Below are 22,683 nucleotides of genomic sequence, written 5' to 3'. Positions count from 1 at the left end.
CTGGGCTGATGGCTCGGAGCCTGGAGCCTGTTTCCGATTCTGTGTCTCCCTCTCTCTCTGCCCCTCCCCCGTTCATGCTCTGTCTCTCTCTGTCCCAAAAATAAATAAAAAACGTTGAAAAAAAAATAATAAAAAAAAAAATAAAAACATTAAAAAAAAAAAAAACTCTTCTATTTATACGTAAGTGATGAATCACTAAATTCTACTCCTGAAACCATTATTACACTATGTTAACTAACTTGGTTTTAAATAAGATTAAAAAACAAAACAAAACACCCCTTCTACTAGTAATCTTTCTGGCAACAACAAGACTGGTACAGAACACACAGGAGAGGCTGGGGCAGCAGGTTTCAAAAACTCACTTTATTCCAATGTGAAATGAAGACGTGATGGTTTAAAAACAAGAAAAAGTTCTTGATCAGCGGTGGGGAGGCTTCGCTTGCCAGCTCACACCCACTGCCTTTGAAACAAGGTATCTGGACAGACCATACCCATCCGCAGCTCCCCACAAAGCCCCCGGGGCAGAGGCCCAAGCCCTGACTGGCTCCCTCAAGCTCACCAGGGCGGCGACCCCCCCCACCCCACCCCATCAGGGCTCCAACAGCAGGCACAGGGAAGCGGCGCAGGAGGGCGGGAGAGGGAGCAGCTGGGGCTCGTGGGAGCCACTACCTTCCACGGTGGTCCCCCCACCCCCTGCCCCAGGGCTACTCTCTGTAGGAGGTGCTTGTGTGACAAGGACCAGGTAGGGAGCTGGGCTCCACAAACAAGTGGCAATCACTCCTGTATCTAGTAAATTCCCCTCAGGATCCATGATTCAGCCCCGGCTGCCCCAGCCCCTCACCTGCCCCGGCCCTACTGTGCGTCAGGCAGCTCCGGTTAAAATGGGGAGAAGGATACATTCAGACTGTAGCCCCTAAAGTTATCTCCTGCTGAGGGGCAGGAAGTGGGGAGGCATTGCCTCCCACTGGGGCCCAAGGGCAGACAGGCCAGGGCCGGGAACAGGGTGTCGAGGGAGCCACCACTGCCGCCCTTTCCCCCTTCCCCCCCAGCCTGGCAAGGCAAGGCCCAGTCACAACGGGTAAAGCCCCTGCAGCTCTTGCCTCACCACAAAGCTAAAGTGCACCCCCAACCCTCCAGCCCTGCCACAGAGCTCGGACTCCCCCTCCCAGGACACAGGAAAGCTCCCCTCTTTTTGGCTTCAAACCTGGACTCTAAGCCAGGCTGGGCCCAGGGGCAGAGGCAGCAGAAGCAGCAGCCATAATGTCAAACATTCAAATGACCTGAGAAATCTCATCTTCACGTCATCCACTCAGAACCGACATGGGGCTATGTACAAGTTAGGAAGGACGGATCGAGACACTCACGGGCACGGACTCGCTCGCACACACCTGCTTGTGGATGGGGGGGCCGGAGGGGGCACCTGCCCCCCCCCGACTGGGAGCCGATGCCCACACACTTCATTTGCGTGTCTTCAATTAGGCCTCTGCATCGTATATTCATTGAACCAGTGCAAAAACATCTTTGGGGGGGGGGGGGCAGGCAGGCCAGGCCAGGGTCCCAGGAGGATGCTGGGGTGGGGTTGGGGTTGGAAACATGGCAGAAGAGGGACTGGTTTCCTCTCCTGATCTGTAGGGCACGCCCCCCCTTCTCCTGGAGTCTGGATCACCGGGTAACGGGGCAGCTGGCTGACTGTCCGTCTGTCTCTCCCTTCCTACCCCTGCAAGCCCGGGGAAGAAGGGTCCTTGGCGGCCTGGGGCTGGGAGGCTGAATCCTCCGGGACCCCCGCTGGCTCAGGCTCGGTGGCCATAGGCTCCTCAGCCTTATCCCTGTTTTTGCCGGCCTCCTGGAGCTGGTGCCGCCGTGCCACCTCGGCTTTCAGGTTCTCCAAGTCTTTTTGGCTGAGTAGAAGGACAGGGATGAAGGGCAGGTGTCAGAGCAAGCCTGGGCCCTCTGTCACCTTACTGGCCTTGGTCAAAATTGAACCTGGGGCAAGATCAGGCTCCGCTCTTTGCAGTGGGGGGAGAGACGTGTGGAACAAGCGCTCCACTCCGCAAAGCAAAAAGGCCCCTAAGCGCGAAGACAGTAAGAACATGGTGCACTCGACACAGCCTCCAGTTAAGGCCCGGCTCCTGCTCAGCCTTTACCCTCACTTCCGATCCGCAGCGTCACGTGGTCTGTCCCACAGCAGATCACACATGGAAGGTGGCAGTGGGGCGGGGGCGACACACGCGGCAGGTACGCTGTCAGCACCCCAGTCCCTGGCTGACCGAACCCACGTCCTCTGCCGGTGGAAGGGCAGCAGGACCGAGAAGCCCACGAAGGCAGCGCTGTTCTAAGAGCCACAGCAGGACCCTCAGGGTCCAGGTGTGAGACACATCCCCACACGGAGGCAGCGGGAAACCAGAGAAAGAACAAAGCTGCTCTTACGTACTGACAAGGAAAAGGCTGCTAAGGGACAGTAAGTGCAGAAAGATACGGCCACGTGCGCAGTCTGCTACAATTTTTGTGCAAATAAAAAAAGGGAAAAGATTACAGACATGTGCTTGCTCAACTACGTGGCTATTTCCTGAAAAGATTCACCGGGAACTTCTTACCACTGGCTGTACTTCTCAGTTCTGAGCCACAACAACCAATTACAGATTTTAAAAAGAAAAACCGAAAGCCCACTTCCACGTGGGAGTTGAGTGCAAGCGGAGCGGGGGCCTCACCTGAGAGGAATGAAGAGGATGCCGTTGATGACGTTGAGCTGTTCCAAGACACTGGCCATACTGGGGGCTGTGAACTGAGGGGCAGCGCCAATGAGCCGGTGAGCGCGCGGGGAAGCCGGAGGGTGGGGGGTAGGGCGGGTGCACATGCAGTTGGGGGGGGGGAGGGGGCAGCGTACCTTGAGGGGCGGGATGTTGGCGCTGGAGCCGTTGCGGTAGATCTCGTTCATGGTGCGCTGCAGGGCCACGGCCTGCTGGGTCAGGCACTTGAGGTACTCGGAGCTCTCCTTGGTCTTCTCGTGGTCCTCGCCCAGCTACGGGGTAGGTGGCACAGGCGGGAAGGGGTCAGCGAAGCCACGGCCCAAGGGCCCGGCACCGCCCCCTCAGCCCCTGCCTCGGCCCACCTGGGTCTTGTAGATGGTGTAGCCCTCCTTCTCGTGCTGCAGGGCTGACCGGAACTCGGCTTTGCTCTCGTAGACCCGGGCGACAAGATGGTGGCTGCAAGGAGGCGTGCAGGGCGCAGAAGGGACATGAGTGGGCCTGGCGCAGGGGCTCAGACTACTCTAGATTCCCCTCTGGAATCCACCCAAGGGCAACAAAGAAGCCCGGGACTCGGAGAAGAGACGCAAGTTGAGAGAAAATCCCTCAGGAGTCAGATGGAAGACAGGCTGCCGGATCCCATGTCCACCCTCAATCGAAGTGCCTTCCGGGACCATGTCCCTGCGGCCCTGGGCGCCCCATGCCCTTAACCCAGCATGGGCTCTCACCTGAGGGCCACCTTGAGGGACTTGGGCCCGTGGTACTTGGTGCTGACAGCCAGCGCATTCTCCAGGAAGCGCAGCGACAGGTCATATTCCATCACTCCGTGCAGCACCAGCCCGATGTTGTTCTGGGGGCGGTCGGGAGGGCCCCGGTCAGTGCCGCTTCGCTAGGCCGAGGGCTAGCCCCGCTGCCCCTCCCCAGCACTCACGTCCAGCAGCGCCATCTCGGGGTGGTCCTCCCCGAACACCAGCAGTGTGAGGTAGCGGGCGCGGTACAGCAGGCTCAGGGCCGTGGACAGCTGGCTGCTGGCGAAGCAGTACAGGGCCAGGTGCATCTGCAGGGGCAGCGGAGTCAGGAGAGGGTCCTGGGTCCCAGCGCAACCCCCCACCCACGCCCCCAGCTGCTCACATATTCCTGGATGGTATTGGGGTGCTCGATGCCCATCACTCGCTCGCTCATCAGCACAGCCTTCTGCTGGTTACTCAGGGCCTGGGAGAGGTGGGGAATTGTCATCCCAGCACGGGTACCGCCCCACATCAAGTCTGCCCGGCCCCCAAGCAGCCCTTGAGCAGCGCAGCCTCCTCAGCAGAGAAGTGTTCACAACTCAGCTGCTGTGAGCATGGAAGGCCAGGCCCCACTCCGAGGCATTTTTAAATAGCTCGCCTTGAGTCTCTCGCCCCAACAAAATCTATGCTTAGGTATAAATCTAAAACAGTAATAATAAAAAAAAAAAAGGCACACATAAATGAAAGAGTCTACGGTTGAAGGACAAGCGGAGGCCTACAGTGCACCCGCCCCATGACAAGGCAGGTGGTCGCCAGCAGGCCAAGGAATGCTTAGCGACGTTCCCGACAGCTTCCCCGAGGCTCTTACAAGGCACCCGGCACCGTGAGCCTCAGACTATCGTTCCCAGCGTCCCCAGGAAGCACTCCGTCTGCGAGGCAGCTCTCCCAGGCAGGACAAGCAACTCCCCGGGGTCTCCCTGGTCTCTGCCTGATCCTCCCAGGGGACCCCCTGAGGAGAAAGGCATCCTTGAGCCCCACCGTTGGGGCTCAGGTCCCCAGGCCTGGGCTCCCGCCTCCTGCAGCACGGAGTGAGAACGTGGCCCCAGCTCCCTCACTTGCCATCCCCCAGCGCCAGGCCGGGCCCCATGGCCTCTGTGGACACAGCCCGGAGGGTGCTCAAGGCCCACCTCGGCGTAGTCACCCATAATGTAGTGGAGACGAGCAAGGAGGCGCAAGCAGGCACAGATCTCCACGTGCATGGCTCCGTACACGTTGTTAAACAGGTTCAGGGCCTCATTGATGAGCTCACAGCCCTCCTTCAGGAAGCCTGCAGGGCACCCCCAAGGGCGGCAAGGTCAGGGCCGGGCCAGGGGACCCCCACCCCCCAGCCACACCTGGCCACGCACCCTGCTGTACTTTGGCCTGCCCACTCTGGAAGAAGTGGAAGGCATCCGAGGCCTTCGGGTTGACATGCTTGACCACGGGGAAGATATTGAGCACATCCTCCTCGGTGAAGGCGGGTTTGTGGCGGCTGTCAAAGCTGTACTCCTTCAGCAGGATCTGGGGGACACAGCCCAAAGCCCGAAGGTGGCCTCAACCCTGGGCTCAAACGGCCAGCACCTCCCGACTGAGCACCCCACGTCGAGAGAAGGCCACTTCCCCCCACGCTCCTGCCGACCCTGCGGGAGCTAGGAGGGACCCCCTGAATCATCCACACCTGGATTCCGGTTTTCAGGGAGATTTCCCGCAGCAGCGTTATCTTCTGCAGCCCATAGGTCTCCACAGCCTGGTCCACAGTCTCGCTGTGGGGGGAGGTGGCAGGTGGGCCTGGGCGGCCCAGCCCCCGTCTCTGCCCCCTGAGTCAACGGCTGCCTCCCCACCAAAGGACCAAGCCCAAGTACCAGCTCCCATCCCCTCATCACCCCGGCAAGCAGCCCTCCACTGCTCCCTCCCTCCAGTCCCAGCCCCCACCCTGCAACCGCTGCCCCCGCGCCGCGGCCACGGAGAGCCCAACACCCTGTGCTGCCACGCACCACTCGAGGCTGAAGCCAAAGTAGTTCTTGGCCTCCTGGCAGATGTTCTTCCAGAGCTCCTGGGGGGTCATGACAGCCCAGGCCGTGTTATCTGCTGCCCCCGGGGGGCGGTTTCTCCTCCTCCTGTTCCTCTTCTTAGAGATCAGCTCGTCGGCGGGCAAGTGGGCCACAGGGTTGGGGTAGGAGCTCAGGAAGCAGTTCAGAAAGTGGCTGATGGCAGCCGAGAGGCCCGAGAGCTCCACTCCCTGCGAGGAGGTTCGACTCAAGTCACAAGGGCCCTCAGACCCCAACCCAGGGCTCTTGCCCATCCCACCTGCCACCACCCAACCCCCACCCCCAGGCTGTGGTGGGAACAGCAATACCTGTAAGTAGGTCTTAAAGATGTGCTTGGCAGAACGGGTGATGAGCTCTCCAATGCCAATTTTCTGCAAGGGTTCAAGAAGGGAGTCTTGGTTGGGCCCCAGGCCTCCATCCAGCCCCAATGCCTCACGGCCTGGCCACCCCGAGCATCACTCACATAGATGTGGTCCAGCTGTTCTCGGGCCGGGCTCCGGAGCACCAGGTCCAGCACCTTGCCCAGGTAGCGCATGTTGATGCCACGCTGGCGCATCACCTCAGCCAGCGTGGCCCCATCCATGGGCAGCACCGCATGGTCTATGCAGTCCTTCACCTGCGGGCTGCAGCAGGTCAGGGCCCCCAGCCTGGGCCCTCTGCCTCCTCCCACCCTGGGTCTTCCGGGGGAGGGGAGTGGGGAGCTCATGCCATCCTGAGGCCCTGAGGGAAGGAGGGGACTAAGACCCCCGCTCCCAGTTGGGAAGAGGGAAAAAAACAAAGTGGCAGCCAGGACGTAAGAACGTGCCCCCCCCCCCCAGCCTTCTGCACAAGCGACAGGAAAATGGGATGGCAGTCACAGGGAAGCAGGTGCTTCCCAGCACGGGAGCAGAGGTGAGGGAGCCCCACTGGCATTGCCCAACAGGCAGCACAGGTTCTCCCCGGACCACGCAGGATAGGACAGAGGCAGCCACTTGGGGGTCACAGCTCTGTCAAGCCTCAGAGAGGACAGGCTGGGGGCCAGGGCAGCTGGCACAGAACACTGGGCTCATAGATCCGAGACCGGCGTGCCACCCGACTGTGGGGCTACCTCAGTAGGGAGCAGGGGCTCCATCATCCAAGAAGCCTATGTACTAAGCTTACGAGGGTGAGGACAGGACCCTCCCCCCACCTTTTTTTCCAGATGCCCCAGTGCCCCCTCTGTCAGCTGTCTCATCACACAGGGACTCGGAGGACCAGACCCCCAGCTGCCGGCCCCTGTGGCAGGCCCAGCGAAGCAGAGCCTGCGCCCGAGGCCTCCCTTGGCCTCTCTGGGTCAGCAGCCCCATCTGTATGTACGAGGGTGACAAGCACTCTGCCCCACCTGCCTCACAGATCAGCAGGTCTAAGGGAGTTACTCCTGCGAAGGTTCCACAAGCTTCCAGAATCAGATGGATGAAGCACCAGGCCCTTTAACAGCATGCCCTGTACAGCCCCCCACCCTTGTGGCCCCTCCCTCACCAAGCCGGGGATCTGGCAGGACAGCAAGAAGGCGGCGGCGTCTTTCAGCAGCTGCTTCTGGTCCCGAACTTCCTCCTGGCAGGACTCGGGGAAACGAACCCCTGTGGGAGGGACAGCAGAGGCCTGAGCCAGGCAGAAGGGATGCAGGGGTGGCAAGATAAAGGCCAGCACCCGCCAGACCAAGGGCCCCAAGATGACCCCCACGGTATCCTGCCCGTCCTAATGTAACACTTGCCTGGTGAGAAGATGTCAGGGTTGAAGCGGACGTCAAAGGCTGTGCAGCTGATGGAGCCGACTGCCTTGCACGCGTTGCGGATCACCTCTCGGCTCCGAGGGTCTGCTGCGGAGACACAGCCGGCTCGGAGGTAGCCCCGCCCCACCATCAGAGGGCGAGGCTGTGCTACCCCAGGCCTCCCCCGGCTCCGCGCAGACATCTGCCGGCCTCTCTCAGGGCTGGGGCAAGCCACGGCTGGCAGGCGCCAGCTGCTGGGACAGAACCAGGGCTCCCCGCTCCCCCCATGCACAGCAGCCCCACCTGTCCCGTCGTCTGAGGCGATGGTCTCCGCCAGCTCCTTCACCTTGGCGAGGCCGCTAGCACTGCCGCCTTCCTCCTCACTTCCTGCCTCGGGCCCCGGAGGGTCTTCAGGCTTAGGTTCCGAGGAGGGGGGGTCACCATTTTCCAGTGAGGTGGGGTTCTCCATCTTGCTGGCTTTCTGCTGCATCAACTGCAGGGCAGCCAGCTTCATGAAGAGGAGGTACCTAGAGCGCAGCAGACGGGGCAGAGCACCAGATGGGAAGACGGTATCCGGGAGCCTCGCCGGCCTGGCAGCCTCCCGCTGGCTGCGGGGACCAGGGCCAGGCCCCAGACCCCTGGTCTGTGTCAGCACGCGGACACCTCCCACCCCAGCAACTCCATCAGGCAGTAGCAGGTCACAGCCACACCCGGGATCTTCCCCACAGAAAGAGGACATCTGGAGTGTTAGCAAAGGAGTGGCCAGGGGCTCCATGCGGGCCAAGCTCAAAACAGACAGATCCCCCCTGGCATTGTGAGGAGACTGATCGTGGTGAGGGGCATTCGATGTGGCAGACTCCTAAGCACCAAATGCCAGCAGCGGTCACACCGCCTGGCGCTGGAACATTAAAAACGCGTTAGTGGATTTCCATATGCTCCTCAGAGGAAGAGTGCTGCTTCGGCCGAGAGCCACTGGGCTAGCTGGCTGCTAATTTTCCACCCACATAAAGCTCCTGATGTCCATGTTGCAGAGCGTGAGGTCACAGTGCGCGGTGCTGGGGCTGTAATGACCGGGGCCAAAGCTGGCTCTTCTTCACCTTTTTTTTTTTTTTTAAATATTTATTTTTGACAGAGAGACAGAGTGTGAGTGGGGGAGGGGCAGAGAGAGAGGGAGACACAGAATCCGAAGCAGGCTCCAGGATCCGAGCTGTCCGCACAGAGCCCCACACGGGGCTCGAACTCACAAACCGCGAGATCACAACCTGAGCCGAAGTCAGTTGCTTAACTGACTGAGCCACCCAGGTGCCCCTCTTCTTCACCTTCCAAAGCATCTCCCGTCAAGGACCAGACCCCAGAACTGTCTACTGGTTGGGTGCCCTCAAAAGCCTGGCCCCTCACCTGTGCTCCACAAAGGCGTCCACCAGCTCCTGGCGCAGGCAACAGAGCTTGTGCCGGTGCGCCCGGGGGAAGCCGGCGCGGGTGCACTCCTCGGGCAGTGTCTCGCCGGGCACGGGCAGGAAGTTGAGGTCAGGGGGGAAGGTGCGCAGCAGGTCGAGGATGTAGTGGCGCCCGTCGTTGCCGATGATGCCCTTGCACTCCACGGAGGAGCAGAGCTCCACCTCCTCGCCACGGTCGTTGAGCACCCGGTGCCTCAGGATCTTGAGCGGCCGACTAGTACGTTCCAGCAGCTCCAGGTATCGAGGGTGTGACATCACCGTCTTGCCAAAGTCAATGGAGCCGTAGATGACACTCTGCTCCTGGTCCCGCTCCAGGATGCCAGGGATGATGGACTGGGCTGTGACGCGGTAGCCACGGTAATCCACTACCACCGTCCCCAGCGTGTACAGCCCCTCCACGTCCACGGCGTTGTACGTGCGCACACCATTCAGGTCATTGGTGGGCGCCACGTAGGCCGCCACATCCCCACCGAAGTCCTTGTAGTGGTCACGAACATCAAAGCCCAGGCTAAAGAAGATGTTATTCCAGATGAACATCTGCATCTTGGTCTCCTCGCTGGGGTTGATGGCCATCACGTTGCCGTCGATGACCGCCATGGCGCCCCGTGTGGCTGCAGCCGTGAAGTCGCTGTGCACCTGAGGGGCCGAGGTAGGGAGGGTGAGAAAGGCGCCATCCCTGAGAGCCACAGGTTTGGGCCCACCTGGCCAAGCTCACCCAGACAGCAGAGGCAAGTGGACGGCCCCAAGGGCCCGGGGGCTCTAACCTTAGCTTCCTCACACTTGGAAAAGCACAAGAAACCCATTTTTTGAAAAAAATTTAACACTGATGTTCAGAGACAGCAGAGCTTAGTGATTAACAAAGAGAAGGGCTGGACCAGGTCTTCGATCCACCAATTATGTACCAGGTGAAGTTGGCCAGGTCACCTCTCAGACCTGTTTTCTCTGTCTATAAAACAGTGACGACAAAAGTTATCGACCTTTACAAGGTGTCTGACAGATTACAAGAGATGATGCCGATCACACACGACACGGCCCCTGGCAAAGTTAGTACTCAAACCACTTAGATCTTATTTTTACCATTACCATCTCTAGGCAGTAAGATTATGGGAGATTAAAAACGGCTTTTCTGAAAGCTTCTTTTTCCCTCATCTCTCTAGATAACATCACGTGTGTGTCCAGGCGAGGTCGTGAAGGCAGACAGTGGCGGGTGGGAGGCTGGAAGAACCCTGTCACACAGCCCACAGGGAAGGAGGTCCCCCCGACCCCACCCAGCCCATGGACTCCCAAGTGTCACAGAGGCCAAAAATCAGAACTGGGGTAGCCTGCTCTGCCGGAGGCGAGAAGTTAGCCAACGCCCTGCAAGGCACCCTGTCTGGACATCTCAGCAGGCAACAAACAGGCCTGAGGATGCCAGTCAGGCACGAGAGCCGTAGGCACCTTGAATATAGCTCTTTCTCGAAGGAGCCGCTCAGGCAGGTTCTTGCGGGGCAGTTCCCTTGTCGTCTGCAGCTCCTCGTTCCAGTCCCGGGTCTGCAAAGGGACGGAGATGCCGGCTCAGCCCCAGCCCCAGCCCCAAGACCCGCTGTGGGCGCCCCTTCCTCCACCTCCCCGTGAACAGCCTCACAGGCTCCCAAGTGAACGAGACAGACAAGTAGATGGAGCCTCCAGGGAGGCACACAGAACCCAGCCTGGCCCCCAGCAGGGGAGAGGAGAGAAGAGCCCGGGGCAGGCAGGGCCAGGCTGCAGGCACCTGTCCAGGGATGTGCTCCTCATAGCCCAGCCTGGAGGTGTAGGCGTCCTCTGCACGCACACAGTCCATAGCGTGCTCTGCCTGGGGCGCTGTCCAGCTGTACACCTGGAACGGGGTGGCAATCCTCTCGAATGGGTGGCGCTGGACCCTGTGGCAGGGAGAGGGGGAGATGGGGAAGCCTGCCAAGCTCAGAGCCCTGTCGTAGCCTCCTTCTCTGAAGCCCCTACCAGCTCTTGTGTCTTTGCGCCGAGACCCCCCCACCGGAAAGTCTAACAGAAGCAAATGGGCACCTCTCCTAGGGCTGCCGTCTTGGGGCCTGGCTAACAGCTCCCTGAAGGGAGGCTCTGGGGTGCTGGGGGCTGAGGGCATGGCTTCTTGGGGCAGAAGCGATGGAGCTCACGCTGGTAGCCTCACCCCACCCCGTCATGGGATGTGAGGCAAGGGGCAGAGACGGAGCAAAGACACCACCTTTTCTTCTGCAGCACGGCAAAGTTTTTTTTGAAGGTTGGGCTGATCTGGTTGAGCAGCTCCACTAGGGAATGGCTGAGGAAGCGGGGGCTGGCAGGCTTGGGATTGAAGTGATAGGCCGTGGACCTGTGGGAAGAGGGTGATTGCTGCGCAGGGCACCCTGGGTGACTGCCCAAACACCCGGAACAGGCTTGAACAGGGACTTACTGGTTCAGGTAAAAGCCCCGAGTGGATGCCGTGATGCTGACTTGCCGGTCCTCGGCTGTGATCACAAACAGGTACATGAGGTCCCCATGCATCTTGCGGTTCCCAGGGGGTGGGTTCCAGCCACTCATGGTAAGAACTTTCAGGCACTGCAGGGGCTGCAAGCATGGCCAAGAATGAGCAGGCCAGGCCTCCAGGTAGGTGGCTCCCGCCCAGCCAGAGACCTGCTGCTCCCTGGCTCTGCTCTGGAGTCCTACCTTCCAGTCACGGTTCTGGGGCTGCAGGGGACACAATGGCCGTTCCCGGCTCCCTGGAAGGATGTACTCAGGTGGTGTGCAGTCAATGGGGTCCATCTCCAAGCCCTTCTTCCGCTTCCCGCTGTCTAAGGGACCCGAGGCTGGTGGTCAGCACAGGGCCACGCAGGGGCCAACTATCTCCCCACCTAAAATGGCCCCAGTCTGGATGCCTCCAGCCCTGCCCCCTCCTGCTAGGAAGGCCCGGCCCATGGCCCCTTCACCAGCCCCTGGCCAATCTGCTCTAAGATTCTCTGCCCAACCCCCAGTCCCAATGCCTCCCGCACCTCCCAGGTCGCCATCGGTAAAGACGCTCAGGAAGGACAAGGAGTTGCAATCAACCCCGTTGAAGGCATCAGATGGGTCCAGGCTCTTGAGCAGGTCTCGGACATGGCGCACGTGGATGCGGGCCTCACGTACCGTGTATGGCTCTGTTGGGAGGATGAGAGGCAGGGCTTGCTCGCCGCTGCAACAACCCACCCAGTACAGAGAAGTCTGCCATGGTGCTTCCACGATGGTCTTGATTTTCAAATTTTAGGCCTCCACTTACAAATTCCATTATAAGCACATTAAGCTGGAGTTCTGGATTCAACACACACACACACACACACACACACACACACACACACACCTGCTTGCTAACAGGCAGAGATCCTTGTCTGCAAAGAACCTTCTGTCAAAGGGCACAAGAAATGCCTCTGGAAGCACACCCAGGCCTCAGGGAGCTCACCGAAAGGCCCCTGCTCTCGTTCACAAGTGTCACAGGCACGCAGGCCCAAGGAACTGCTGGGCCCTGCACTGCAGCCTCAGTCCTATTCTTCCAGGGCAGCCCTTGCACAGGGGTGGCCCAAGGACTTACCAGGACCCATAACTACAACACTGCCCCCCAGTATATACTTTGTGAATCTTAATGGAGACTCTTTTGGGGGAGAAGAGAGGGTTCCTCATCAAGTTTGGGCACAGCTGGGTTCCATCTTTCCATATGTGTTCGCAACAACCTCACACACTGCCCAGAACCCCTGAGCTACTTCTCCCCTGGGGACCCAAGTTCATGGGAGCTTTTATAACCAACCAGTCTCACCACACCAGCTGCTCACTCCACACTGGGCCTGACTTGTCTACTTGGGAGCCGTGAAACTTTAGTTTCCTTATGAGATTTAACTTTTCTGTCTGTAGAATTTGACTAGGCTGATTACAAGCCCTTGGTTGGTACCATTTTTTAAAAAAAAAATCATGACTCTGATATTTAACTGATAATGTGGGAGGGCACATGTGTGAAGGCCTGAGGAACAGACCTGGGCTCCAATCCTGCCTCCACAAGGTCCACCCTGTTCTGAGCCTCCACGCACTCATCTGTGACACAGAGATAGCAGTGGGGGTGGGTGGAGTGCCACCTGGCCCCACCTCTGTGTGCCCTCCCTTGGCAGGCTGCCCAACTTCAGACAAACCTTCCACCACGCGTAGCACCGAGCCCTCCTGCAGCCCCTCGACACTGCGCAGCTCTGAGAAGTGGTCCAGCATGTTGCCATCCAGGTGCAGCGAGAAGCAGGTGCGGTGACACGTGTCTTCACGGTCCATGAGTACCTGGTGGATCTCCTGTACCATCTCCTGGGGGGACACCTACCAGGCAAAAGGCCCCAGCCACCCTGGTGAGGACATACCGCTTTCCCTACAGTATGAGGCTAGGACAAGTGATGACCAGGCATGCCTTTCCAGCCTTATCCTAACAGGCTCATGCTCTGGTCCCCAGCACCCTCCTCCACTTACCTGTAAAGAGAAGGGCTCAATCCCAGGTGCCAGGATCTTCACAGAAAAGCCTGTGTCCTGAATGACAATGACCTCCTGTCCAGTCGTCTCCTCTCCTGGCTCGGATTCATCCAGACCATTTTCCCTGGGCGGCTCAGCAGCCCTTTCTTCCCTTTTTAGGCTCTCTGGACAGTCTCCATTCAGTAGCATGACTGATGGCAGTGCTGCGGGTAACAAGAAAGGAGCTGAGTCAAGTGGGGCCGTCGGCCTCATCCACCTGGGTGGACGCGGCCCCTAGAGAATGGCATCCGCATTTCCTCCCAAGACTCAGTCAGCCCCACCCCGGACTCCACAGTCCCATTCACACTGGGCACACAACTCTCCCTCAACCCTGGCCACCTGTAGGACGCTGCCTTCTCCCTTCCACATGCTGGGCCCTCCCTTGCCATCTGCTCCTCAGTCCTCCAGTCTGGCTTCCATCTGAGCACACCCACCCAAATCAGTCTCCCTAAAGCCACCCCAAGGGCCAAACCCAACTGTCTTCTCTGGCCTTGAGGTGTCGGACTTCTCAGCGACACCCACCATGGCTCACTCTCTCCTCCCCTTCCCTGGTAGCCACTGTTCGCATGTTCTTTGCTCTCCAGCTCCATCCCCTTCCGGTAGCCCAGGCTGTGGGCATCCTGGGGCCCCAGCCTCTCCTCATCCCACCTGATCTCCCAGGACTTCAAATGCCCTCCCATCATGCAGCTAACCTGGCCAATCCAGGCCTCGCTCAAGCTTTTCAACATGTGGCCATCCCTTAGGCATCACCAAAGACTCATCCTGTTGACATGGAATTCACCTTCCTCCACAAGCTGGCCTCTGCTTGGTGAAAGCCCCTCCACCCCCAGTCACCCAACCTACTCTCCAAGCAGGCCATGGAACCCAGCCTCTGCAGCCGTGGCCACTATCCCCTATTTCAAGTCACCACTCAGAACCCACTGCTAACCAGATCCAAGCTTCTTAGGCCAAAGCTCTCAGGCAGCCTGAGGTACATCTCAACTCTTGCCGCTCTCCTTGTCAAGGTCTGAGATACACCAAACTACCAGGAAGCCTGACATGCAGGCTACACATCTTCCCTACCACCTCTGTGCTTTTATGTAGTTTACACTGCCCTCAGTATACCACTCCATCGGGCAAACTCCTACTCATCTATCAAGGCCCAGGTGAAATAAACCCCCTTCTCTAAAGCCTGCCCAAATGATCCCTGACAACAGGATTACTGCCTCCTCACTGCTCCAGAGACATGGTGACACCTCCCAGAACACTGTTCTATGACATTCTGGGGGACTCTTCATACTCGCAGCTCTATCTTCCTTCCATCTTTCCTGCACTCGACAAAAAGGCACTGAATTAATGAATTAATTACCGCAAATGTGGAGTTAAGTCCAGTATTTGTGAACAACACCCAATTCACAAGCTGTGGGGAAGAGAAGAAAGCAGGGAACAAAACCTTCCCTTTCTGCCCAGACACTAAAGGGAATAAAGGAGAGCTCCCTCCCTGCCCTGGGGAGCAAGGACCTCCTCACAAACACTCCGGCAAAACACAAGCCTGCCTGGATACCCATTTGGCCCTGGGGCCTTTCCACGAGGGTCTGCCTGGAAACCAAACAGGCCCCTTGCTTGTCTGAGAGCTCCAGACAGGTCAGCTCACCCAGCTCTGCTCCCACCTCTTCCGCCCTACTGTTAGGAGGTGCCTTCTCCCCAAACCTATGTGGGCCCTACCCAGACCCACCATAAACGTGGAGCCAGGGGCCTCAGGAAAGGAGATAAGCCCAGCACAGAAGGGCACACCACGGGGACGTGCAGAGAAGCCACTCCCTCTTCCCCGTGTCCCCTCAGCTTAGTGATAAACAGGACTGCCAGGAGCTGAGATATAGCTCCCTCCTCCTCTCCCCAAATAAGGATGTCTGAGGCCCAGGAAAGTTCAGAGGCTTGTCCAAGGTCAACAGTGGACCCCAGATCCCCCGTCAAGAGCCCACACCACCATGCCAACACACTGCCCTCAATCATGGCCACTGTGGATTTTCAAGGCCTGTTATCGCCCCCGTCCCTGTCCACAGCACACCCCTCCAGACCGGAAGGAAAATTCTGGAAAACCACAAGGACACACAAGGACCTCTCTCTAGTGAGCCCGCAGCCCCAGGCAGTGCTACCCCAAGCCCCTAAAGGAAGCGGCCACCCCAAAGGGAGAATCAGGCTAACTCTATGACAAACAAGCAGGAGGGTGGGGAGAAGGGCGGTGCTTGGTCAGCTTCCAAAAGGCAGCAAGAGGAATGGCAGATATGAGGCACTTCCCCTAACTGGGTCCTTGAGAAAGACATTGCTGTGGGAAAGCTCCTGGAATAGGAGCAGATGCAAGAAGGGCTCCCCCCAGCACGGTACAGCAGTTTTGAGGTCTAAGACCCCAGAAGCGAGAAGTCAGATACCCGGCCCCAGACAGGCAGCCTGCACTCCGAGTCTGGGCTAAGAGGGATGGGAAAGGGGGACAGGGAAGAAAGGCAAAGGTGGCCACAGCTCCCACCGCTCTCACCTTGGACCGGGAGCCTGCCTGCCCAGAAGGTACCTCAGCACCAGGTTATGTCCCAGGGGTACCCAATCCCCTATCAGATTTCAAAGGACCATGGCTGGTTCCCAGTAGCCTCCATTCCCCTCTGCCTTCCTCTGAGAAACCCTGAAGGTCTCCCTACCACTGGATTAAGGCCAAGTGATACCCCCACAACAGGCTGACCACCTGGCTTGCTGCCCCCCACAGCCCACCTGGTGCAGTTGGAGGCTGCTCTCTCCTGGGCTCTGGAGTCTCGGGACCACCATGGCAGCGAGGCAGCCAGCTCTCCAGCTCAGGCTCGGCACTGCCTGAGTCCCCTGTTCTGGCCTCTGCCACTATCCTCGCCCCCATGCAGCTGGTCAGCCCAGGGCTGGAGCTCTGGCCGGCTTCGGGTTTCAGTGGGGCCAGGCCTGCTGGGGCAGCCCTGGGAAGGGCACACTCCCCCTGCCTTGCATCCTGCTCAAGGTCGGCCAGAAGGACGGCTGTGGGCCAGGAGGCCCCAGTGGCTCCAGGACCCCAGGTGGAGCTGCTACCAGTGCTCAGGCCTATTTCCTTGTACCCACCAAAAAGGGGGTCACTACTAGCGAAGCCATTAGGGGGGCAGGAGAACCCAGCCCAGCTTGGGGTACCTGGGCCTCTCAGGATTGAGGGCCCTGGGGACAGGCTGGCAGGGGCAAGGCCCAGCAAAGGGGTCCTCTCCTCGGCCCCAACCCCAGTGGAGGTGGGCAGGACCGCTTCAGCCAGCTGCCGGCAACAGCTGGTGCAGACCCAGGCCCAGGCCATGAAGTGGCCACCCCGTCGACCAGTCACAGACTCTGAGCACCTTGCCTCCTGGGTCAAGTGGCTGGCTGAGGCTTCTGGCTCATGCTGCCCCCTGCAGGTGACCTGGCCGCTCTCCTCTTTCTGACAGTCACAGGTTCTAGTGGGAGGGGGGATGGGCCCTCAATCTCCCAGAGGACAACTGCACCCGTGCCCCGGGCCTCCAGCTCCACCACAGAGCTGGCAGGCTCTGTCTTCCCTTCCCAGCAGCCCCTGCGCTGCCAGGAGAAAACCAAGTCTCTCCCTCAGGGAAAACAGAGCTGGCAGCAAGAGGCCGAAGGCTGTTCGGCTGTGGAGAAGGAACATGCCCAGCCTCGCCAGGGCGCCTTCCCAGGGCCTCTGACTTGTTGCCAGGGCCCAGCCAGCACTGCTCCGGCATCCATACTAACCAGAGTGGGGGCGGGGAGCCAGGCTCACTCCAGGCCCCCTCCCCTCCAGTCCAGTCCTGTCCCAGGCAGCCCTGATGGCCAGGCACACAGCAGGTCCTCAGCCTCTCCACAGGCCCCACAAAGGCCTACACACACTGGCCAGATGGTAAGAAGGGCCAGGCCCAGGCAGAGCCCCTCTTATCCTGCCCTCTTCCCAATCACAGCCTAACCCTCTGGAAAAGGGGGTGGGGCAGAGCAGCCTGGCAATGACCTCCGAGTAGCAACAACAACCATTTCCATTCTGGTTCCCAGAAAGTCAGTGCTCACTCTAGGCCCATCCCACAGCAAGTCCCTCAATCAGCTCAACCAGCTCATCTCACTTGAGGAAACTGAGGCTCCAGAAGGCTAGGAAGCAAGCTGCCCCAAGACCCGGAGTCAACAGGCAGCCAAGCCAGGTCAAGAAAAAAGAGGTCTGTCACATGCCCAAACCCATGCCTCTGAGTGCCACTCCTTAAGGCTGCAGCACCCACTGGGTACACAGTACCCCTTCCTCCTCCAGGCCTCAGGGCTTACTCCAGGAGGCAGATCGATCCCCAGCCACAGCACCCTTCCAACCCTCTACATCCCCTCCTCTCATATCCCAGGGGGCTGCCCTGAGGATCTGGGCCTTCGGGAAAGGACAAAAGGTGGTTCTCTGCAGAATGGGAAGGGGTGGCCCAAGTTGCACACTGCATATACACACCCCTAGTTCTCACTGACTGGGTCAGAATGTGGAGATAAAGTGTACCCCTGTCCTGGCCTGGGAGCAGAGACCCCATGAGCAGCAGAAAGGAGAGTTAGAAAAGAAATTTAGGCCATCCCAGGTGGCCTGTGTCTCCCCCAGCCTGGCATGGCCTCACTCAGTAGACTGTGCCAGAGCCAGGCCCCGCCCCAGTCAAGGCCTTAGCAGGTGAGGCTCCAGCAGGAAGTAAGGCCCGGAAAGACACATCATCCCCTCCCAGGGAACAGGGCTTCAAAGGAAAGGGTAGGGGTTGGCAGGCAGCCTGCAGAAGACCCTGATGATATGGGCATCTGTCTCCTTCTCTCCCCCCAGGCCAGAGACATGTCTGCAAGGTCTGGAGATAGTTAAGTGATCCTCAAGCTAGTCTACTCAGACCTCCCCAAATCAAGAGCTTTAGGATTCTGTCAGGGAGCTCCCCTTAATCCTTCAAGCTCCTCCCCAGTCTGCCAGCCCCCTTCTCTGTCTGGGCCTCAACTCCAAGGAACCCTCCCCTAGGCAGCAGGAACTTGACACACCACTGTGAACTTGAAAAACCTGCCTGTTCTCTTAACCCCTAAAAGCAGCTTTATTCCCAAGAAGGTAACTGACCCTTGCCCCCCACCCCAAAAGGCCTTGATTACCTCCTCAAAGGGACTGGAGAGCCTTCCACAGCTGGGTCCTAAGGGTCAGAAGCCTGGATGGGAGCCTGCTGGGGGGTTGGGGGGGGGGGTCTCCATTTAAGGCCACCCTACTTCTTTGAATAGATTCAGGCCAGCTGTAATTCAAATCCTAATTATCTATCCTAGCTTCCCAGAGACATAAGGAGCCAATGTCCCACCACTATCATGCTCCCAGTTTCCAGAAAATGAACAGCTGTGCCCTTCCCCTGACCCAGGTTGCCCCAGACAGAGCCTCTCAGCACATAGTGGAGATGGGGCTTTTTTACACAAGCCTTGGGAGAAATCCTCCGGCAGACTCTCCCCTCTTCAGTCCCCATGTTCTCAGCATATAATCCAAACCAACATGCCTGTCCCAGCTTCCTCTGGGATAGATCAGGGAAGCCTTGGCATGTCAACCATAAGTTAGAAATCCAAATGCCCCCCGCAGCTAAAGCACTGTGTGACCTTGGGCTAGTCACTTTATCTCTTCAGGTCTCTTTGCTAGGAGGGAAATCTGCCAGACCGGACCTCCGCTTATCTGGCCTGCCCCACTGATTCACAGCCACATCAGATCAAAGCCTGGCAGGTTGGAGTCATCAGCATCTGCTGTTCTGCCCAAACCCTGGCCTCATCTAAGCAATCAGCAAAGCTGCTACAGTACCTACCCCCAATACAAGGTAACTATGCTGTGACAGGGTCAGAGAACCTACTTAATACTGTTCCCATCTTGACTCACTGAAGTTAGGAAGGGAGCTGAAGATGACAAGTCCTGCTGAGAAGAGTTGGGGGGAGTGGAAGACAGGGGTAGTTCTACATTCCCACCACCATCCAGGGGAGAGAAAGACCACAGCCCAGCCCCGAGGCCCTGAGGATGATTTGGAGATGACAACTGAGGCCCTGGGAAAGGGCTTCCAGCCTCAAGGCTGGAGTCTAAGACATGATGGAAGGAACAGAGGAAGCCCAGGAGAAATAGATGAAGCAGGACCCACCAGAGAAGAGCCGCAGCCACTCCCAAAGCCACCTCCACAGAGCCCCCGTGGGGGACAGCTGGGAGCTCCACTCCACACTAATGACCTTTGCCTTAAAAACAGCAATCCTGAGCTGATCCACTTTTCGCAATAAGGCGGGTTAATGATCAAGTTCTGGCACAAACACCTCCTCCTGCCAAGGAGTTTGGCTTTGACTCCACGCAAGCAGACCCTTAGGTCTGCAGATCCCGCCAACACCTAAGAGGGAAGACATCAGAGCCTGCAGACCTGGGATTAAAGCATTGTTTCTGGGAATGAACTAGAGAAGCCCCCTCACAATACACACCCACCCCCGGCTCTCTTCCCACAGACCAAACCTGGGAAGACCCAGGTTGAGCCTTACTCGCAGGGCTGCAGCCCTGTGTACAGAAAGACTGTGTACTTCCAGGCTGGTACATTATGTTTGAGATCCTTACGCGAAGGGTGCCGGACGGAGCAAAGTGTCAGTGACCCGATCCCCGAGGGTTCCCCATGCCCGCGCGCGGAGGGGGTGGGGCACCGATTCCACCGGTCTGCGGCGGCGGCGCACCCCGAAACCGCGTGTGCGCGCACGTGTCCCCCCTAACGCTGTCCTCCCCGGGACCCCACGTGCGAATCCCAGGCCGCAGCCGGGGGCGACAGTGAAGGTGACCTTCAGGGCGGGGGCGGCCCGGGGAGATGCAACCCGGCCCGGGGAGGAGGGAAAGCGGCGGTCCCCGTAAAGCCCGAACCCACCCGCCCGCTCTGTCCCGTCCAGCCTCCCCGCCCAGCTGTCCGCTGGCCCCGGCCCCGCTCACCGGCCGCGCCCGGCCGCCCCTTGCCACCGGCCTGCGAGCTGGGCTCCCGGGCGCCGTCGGCCGGGGCGGCGACCGGCAACTCGTCCGTTTTGATGACCATGGCGGCGGGAGCGGGCGTCCGGCTTGGCTGTCCGCGCCGCCCGCCGCGCCACTAACCCAAGTGCCCTGCGCGCCGCGGCCGCTGCGGGAAGGACGGAGTCACCGGCCCACGTGGTGCGCGTTGTAGCCTTTGACCCCACCGCCGCTCCCCTGCCCCGCCCCCGCGCCCGGCCCGGCCCACGGAAGCCCGCGAGGGACAAAACGCACCGCGCCTCATTGGCCGTCCACCAAGGCGGTGACTTTCCCGAACGCCTTAAAGGGAACGCACTGTGACTCAGGGTACTGAGAGGCTTCTGGCCCCCTTGAGAGGCGGGGCTGCGGAGAGACGTCCTTGCCGTTCTCAGCCTGTCCCGCGGGCGCCCTGACCTTGGGTAGTGACTCTTCTAGGACTGCCATTGCTCAGCATCCCCTCCCCCAATGGCCCTCTGCTTCCTATTGCAAATCAGCCAAATGACCACGCGGTCTCTAATCTGCGGTGACCCACAGCGCCCTCCTCACCAAGCTTGAAAAAGGGTGGGGCTGGGGTGGGTCTAGCTTCCTGAAGAAGGGGTGCAGGGCAGCTAAAAGGTAAGCAGTGTCAGAAATGGAGCCGCCAAACTTTGCCCTGAGCTACACCGTGCTCCCCCCCTACCAGCGGCCTCCGACACCTCCCACCAGATGAGTCCTTACTTGCAGGCTGGTACATTATACCCATTTCGCAGTGGAGGAAGCTGAGACCAAGGTCACACAGAGAGCAAGAAGTAGAGCTGGGTCAGGCTAAATCTACAGGCTAGACACTGTTTACAGTCTTTCATTAGTTTAGGTGTTGGGTTTTGGTGGAGACTGAGGAGTGAGGTCAGAGAATGCTACCCAGGTGACATTCTACCAGCTCTTGCCAGTGAGCTGACATTCTCCAGGTGGAGAGAGTGGGGACTTTCTTTCTTTCGTGCACAGGCCTGGAAAGTGTTTAAGGCATATTCCTGACGTTTGCCAGGATCTGATGGGAATTGGGAAGCTGAAGCTGCCGAGGCTGGCTAGGGCGGGTCCTAGGGCCTCGTAAAAATTGCAGAGAAAAGTGGACTTTGTCCTGGAGTACAGGTGGGAGAGGAGCTAGTGAAAGTCTTTAAGCATTTAAGCAGGAGGAAGGGAGGTGAGAAATGCTCTGGCTGATGTGTGGGGGATGAGGGGGTGCTGAACTAGACCAGGGGCAGATACATTTGAACCATCACACAAGAAGCCTGGAAATAAAAGCAAGACCTGACTACTGGGTGTACAAGGAAGGCCAGCAGTCAGGAAGGTGTATGAACCTACTACTTGATTAGATTGGAAATCTGCCTCCTGCCACCTCTACCTTGTCCGTTTTTGTAACCTTGAGCATAGCACTTGATTTTCACCCCAGTAAATGAAGCTCAGGAGCTTCATTTGTCAAATAAAAACACCCATCTGTCTAGCCTCTCACCTAACTGTTGTGAGGAGATAGTGGTCATCAAAGCACTTTAGGTAGTGTAAAACCCTTGTGATTCACTCAGTCTTGCAAAAGCTCAGTGCTTCAGGAAGATCAGAAATGATCAGACCCAGGGGTGCCTGGATCGCTCAATCGGTTAAGCATCCGACCTCGGCTCAGATCATGATTTCATGGTTCATGAGTTCGAGCCCCTCCTGGGCTCTGTGCTGACAGCTCAGAGCCTAGATAGAGCCTGCTTTGGATTCTGTGTCTCCCTCTCTCTCTCTGCCCCTCCCCCACTCACACTCTGTCTCTCTGTCTCTGTCTCTCTCTCAAAAATAAATAAACTTTTGGGGCACCTGGGTGGCTCAGTCGGTTAAGCGTCCAACTTAGGCTCAGGTTATGGTATTGCAGTTAGCTCGAGCCCCACGTTGGGCTCTGTGCTGACAGCTCAGAGCCTGGAGCCTGCTTCAGATCCTACCTCCCACTCTCTGCCCCTCCCCCCATTTGCACTCTGTCTCTCTCTCTCCTCTCTCAAAAATAAATTTAAAAATTAAAAATAAATAAATATTAAAAAATTAAAAAGAAAGAAAAAATCAGAGCCAGTCACTGCCAGGAGAAATTTCAATTTGGTGGATGAAGTGAGATGCACACAGCAGCTTCATGTCCAAGATTGCAGAATAAAAGCCTTTAAAGAAGGTTGTTTTGACTGTGCAGGCAAGGCAGTCAGGGAGGGCTTCTGGAAAGAGGCTGCTTTGAACTGAGTTTCAAAGGGTAAGATGAATTTTAATAAGCAAGTCAGAGGAATCATATGGGCAGACACAGAAGGAAGGACTCTGGGAATTTATTCACTCAGTTATTTATTTTGTCCCCACTTTTATTTTATTTAGAATTGTAAATAGGTAACATATTCACATGGTTCAAATTTCAATAAGTACAGAGGCACCAGTGTGGCTCA

The 22,683-nt window shown here is 58.3% G+C and overlaps 1 protein-coding gene across 4 annotated transcripts; it reads right to left on the bottom strand.

Moving 5' to 3' along the window:
- Positions 1-341: 341 nt before the first annotated feature.
- On the bottom strand, positions 342-20,339 carry CLUH (clustered mitochondria homolog). 4 transcript variants are annotated; one of them, XM_030295799.1, is made up of 26 exons: positions 20,204-20,339; positions 13,228-13,430; positions 12,909-13,080; positions 11,748-11,891; positions 11,425-11,549; positions 11,171-11,325; positions 10,964-11,089; positions 10,496-10,643; positions 10,183-10,275; positions 8,687-9,381; positions 7,592-7,815; positions 7,292-7,396; positions 7,057-7,157; positions 6,023-6,175; positions 5,868-5,930; positions 5,506-5,750; positions 5,190-5,274; positions 4,879-5,032; positions 4,660-4,799; positions 3,876-3,956; positions 3,676-3,801; positions 3,473-3,594; positions 3,110-3,203; positions 2,885-3,019; positions 2,709-2,782; positions 342-1,898 (listed from the first exon to the last, which is right to left on the bottom strand). In XM_030295799.1, the coding sequence occupies exons 1-26, from the start codon at positions 20,301-20,303 to the stop codon at positions 1,712-1,714; spliced, it is 4,050 nt and encodes a 1,349-aa protein (XP_030151659.1). In that variant the 5' UTR covers positions 20,304-20,339; the 3' UTR covers positions 342-1,711. The 4 variants fall into 4 exon arrangements, with proteins under 4 accessions (XP_030151659.1, XP_030151660.1, XP_030151658.1 ...); XM_030295800.1 differs by having other exon boundaries at positions 7,292-7,393; XM_030295798.1 differs by lacking the exon at positions 20,204-20,339 and adding an exon at positions 16,006-16,102 and having other exon boundaries at positions 7,292-7,393.
- Between the last annotated feature and the right edge of the window lie 2,344 nt (positions 20,340-22,683).

This window comes from Lynx canadensis, chromosome E1, assembly GCF_007474595.2.
Source record: "Lynx canadensis isolate LIC74 chromosome E1, mLynCan4.pri.v2, whole genome shotgun sequence".
Lineage (NCBI taxonomy): Eukaryota > Metazoa > Chordata > Mammalia > Carnivora > Felidae > Lynx > Lynx canadensis.
The sequence above is the reverse complement of the archived record's forward strand: the minus strand, read 5'-3'. Positions and strand labels throughout refer to the sequence as shown.

Excerpts from the sequence above, each read along its gene's own strand:
- CLUH (XM_030295799.1), bottom strand. The coding sequence starts at position 20,303 with ATGGTCATCAAAACGGACGAGTTGCCGGTCGCCGCCCCGGCCGACGGC. Across the intron at positions 11,892-12,908 it reads GGTGCTACGCGTGGTGGAAG|AGCCATACACGGTACGTGAG; the intron begins GTTTGTCTGAAG and ends TCCTCCCAACAG. Across the intron at positions 3,020-3,109 it reads ACACCATCTACAAGACCCAG|CTGGGCGAGGACCACGAGAA; the intron begins GTGGGCCGAGGC and ends CCTACCCCGTAG.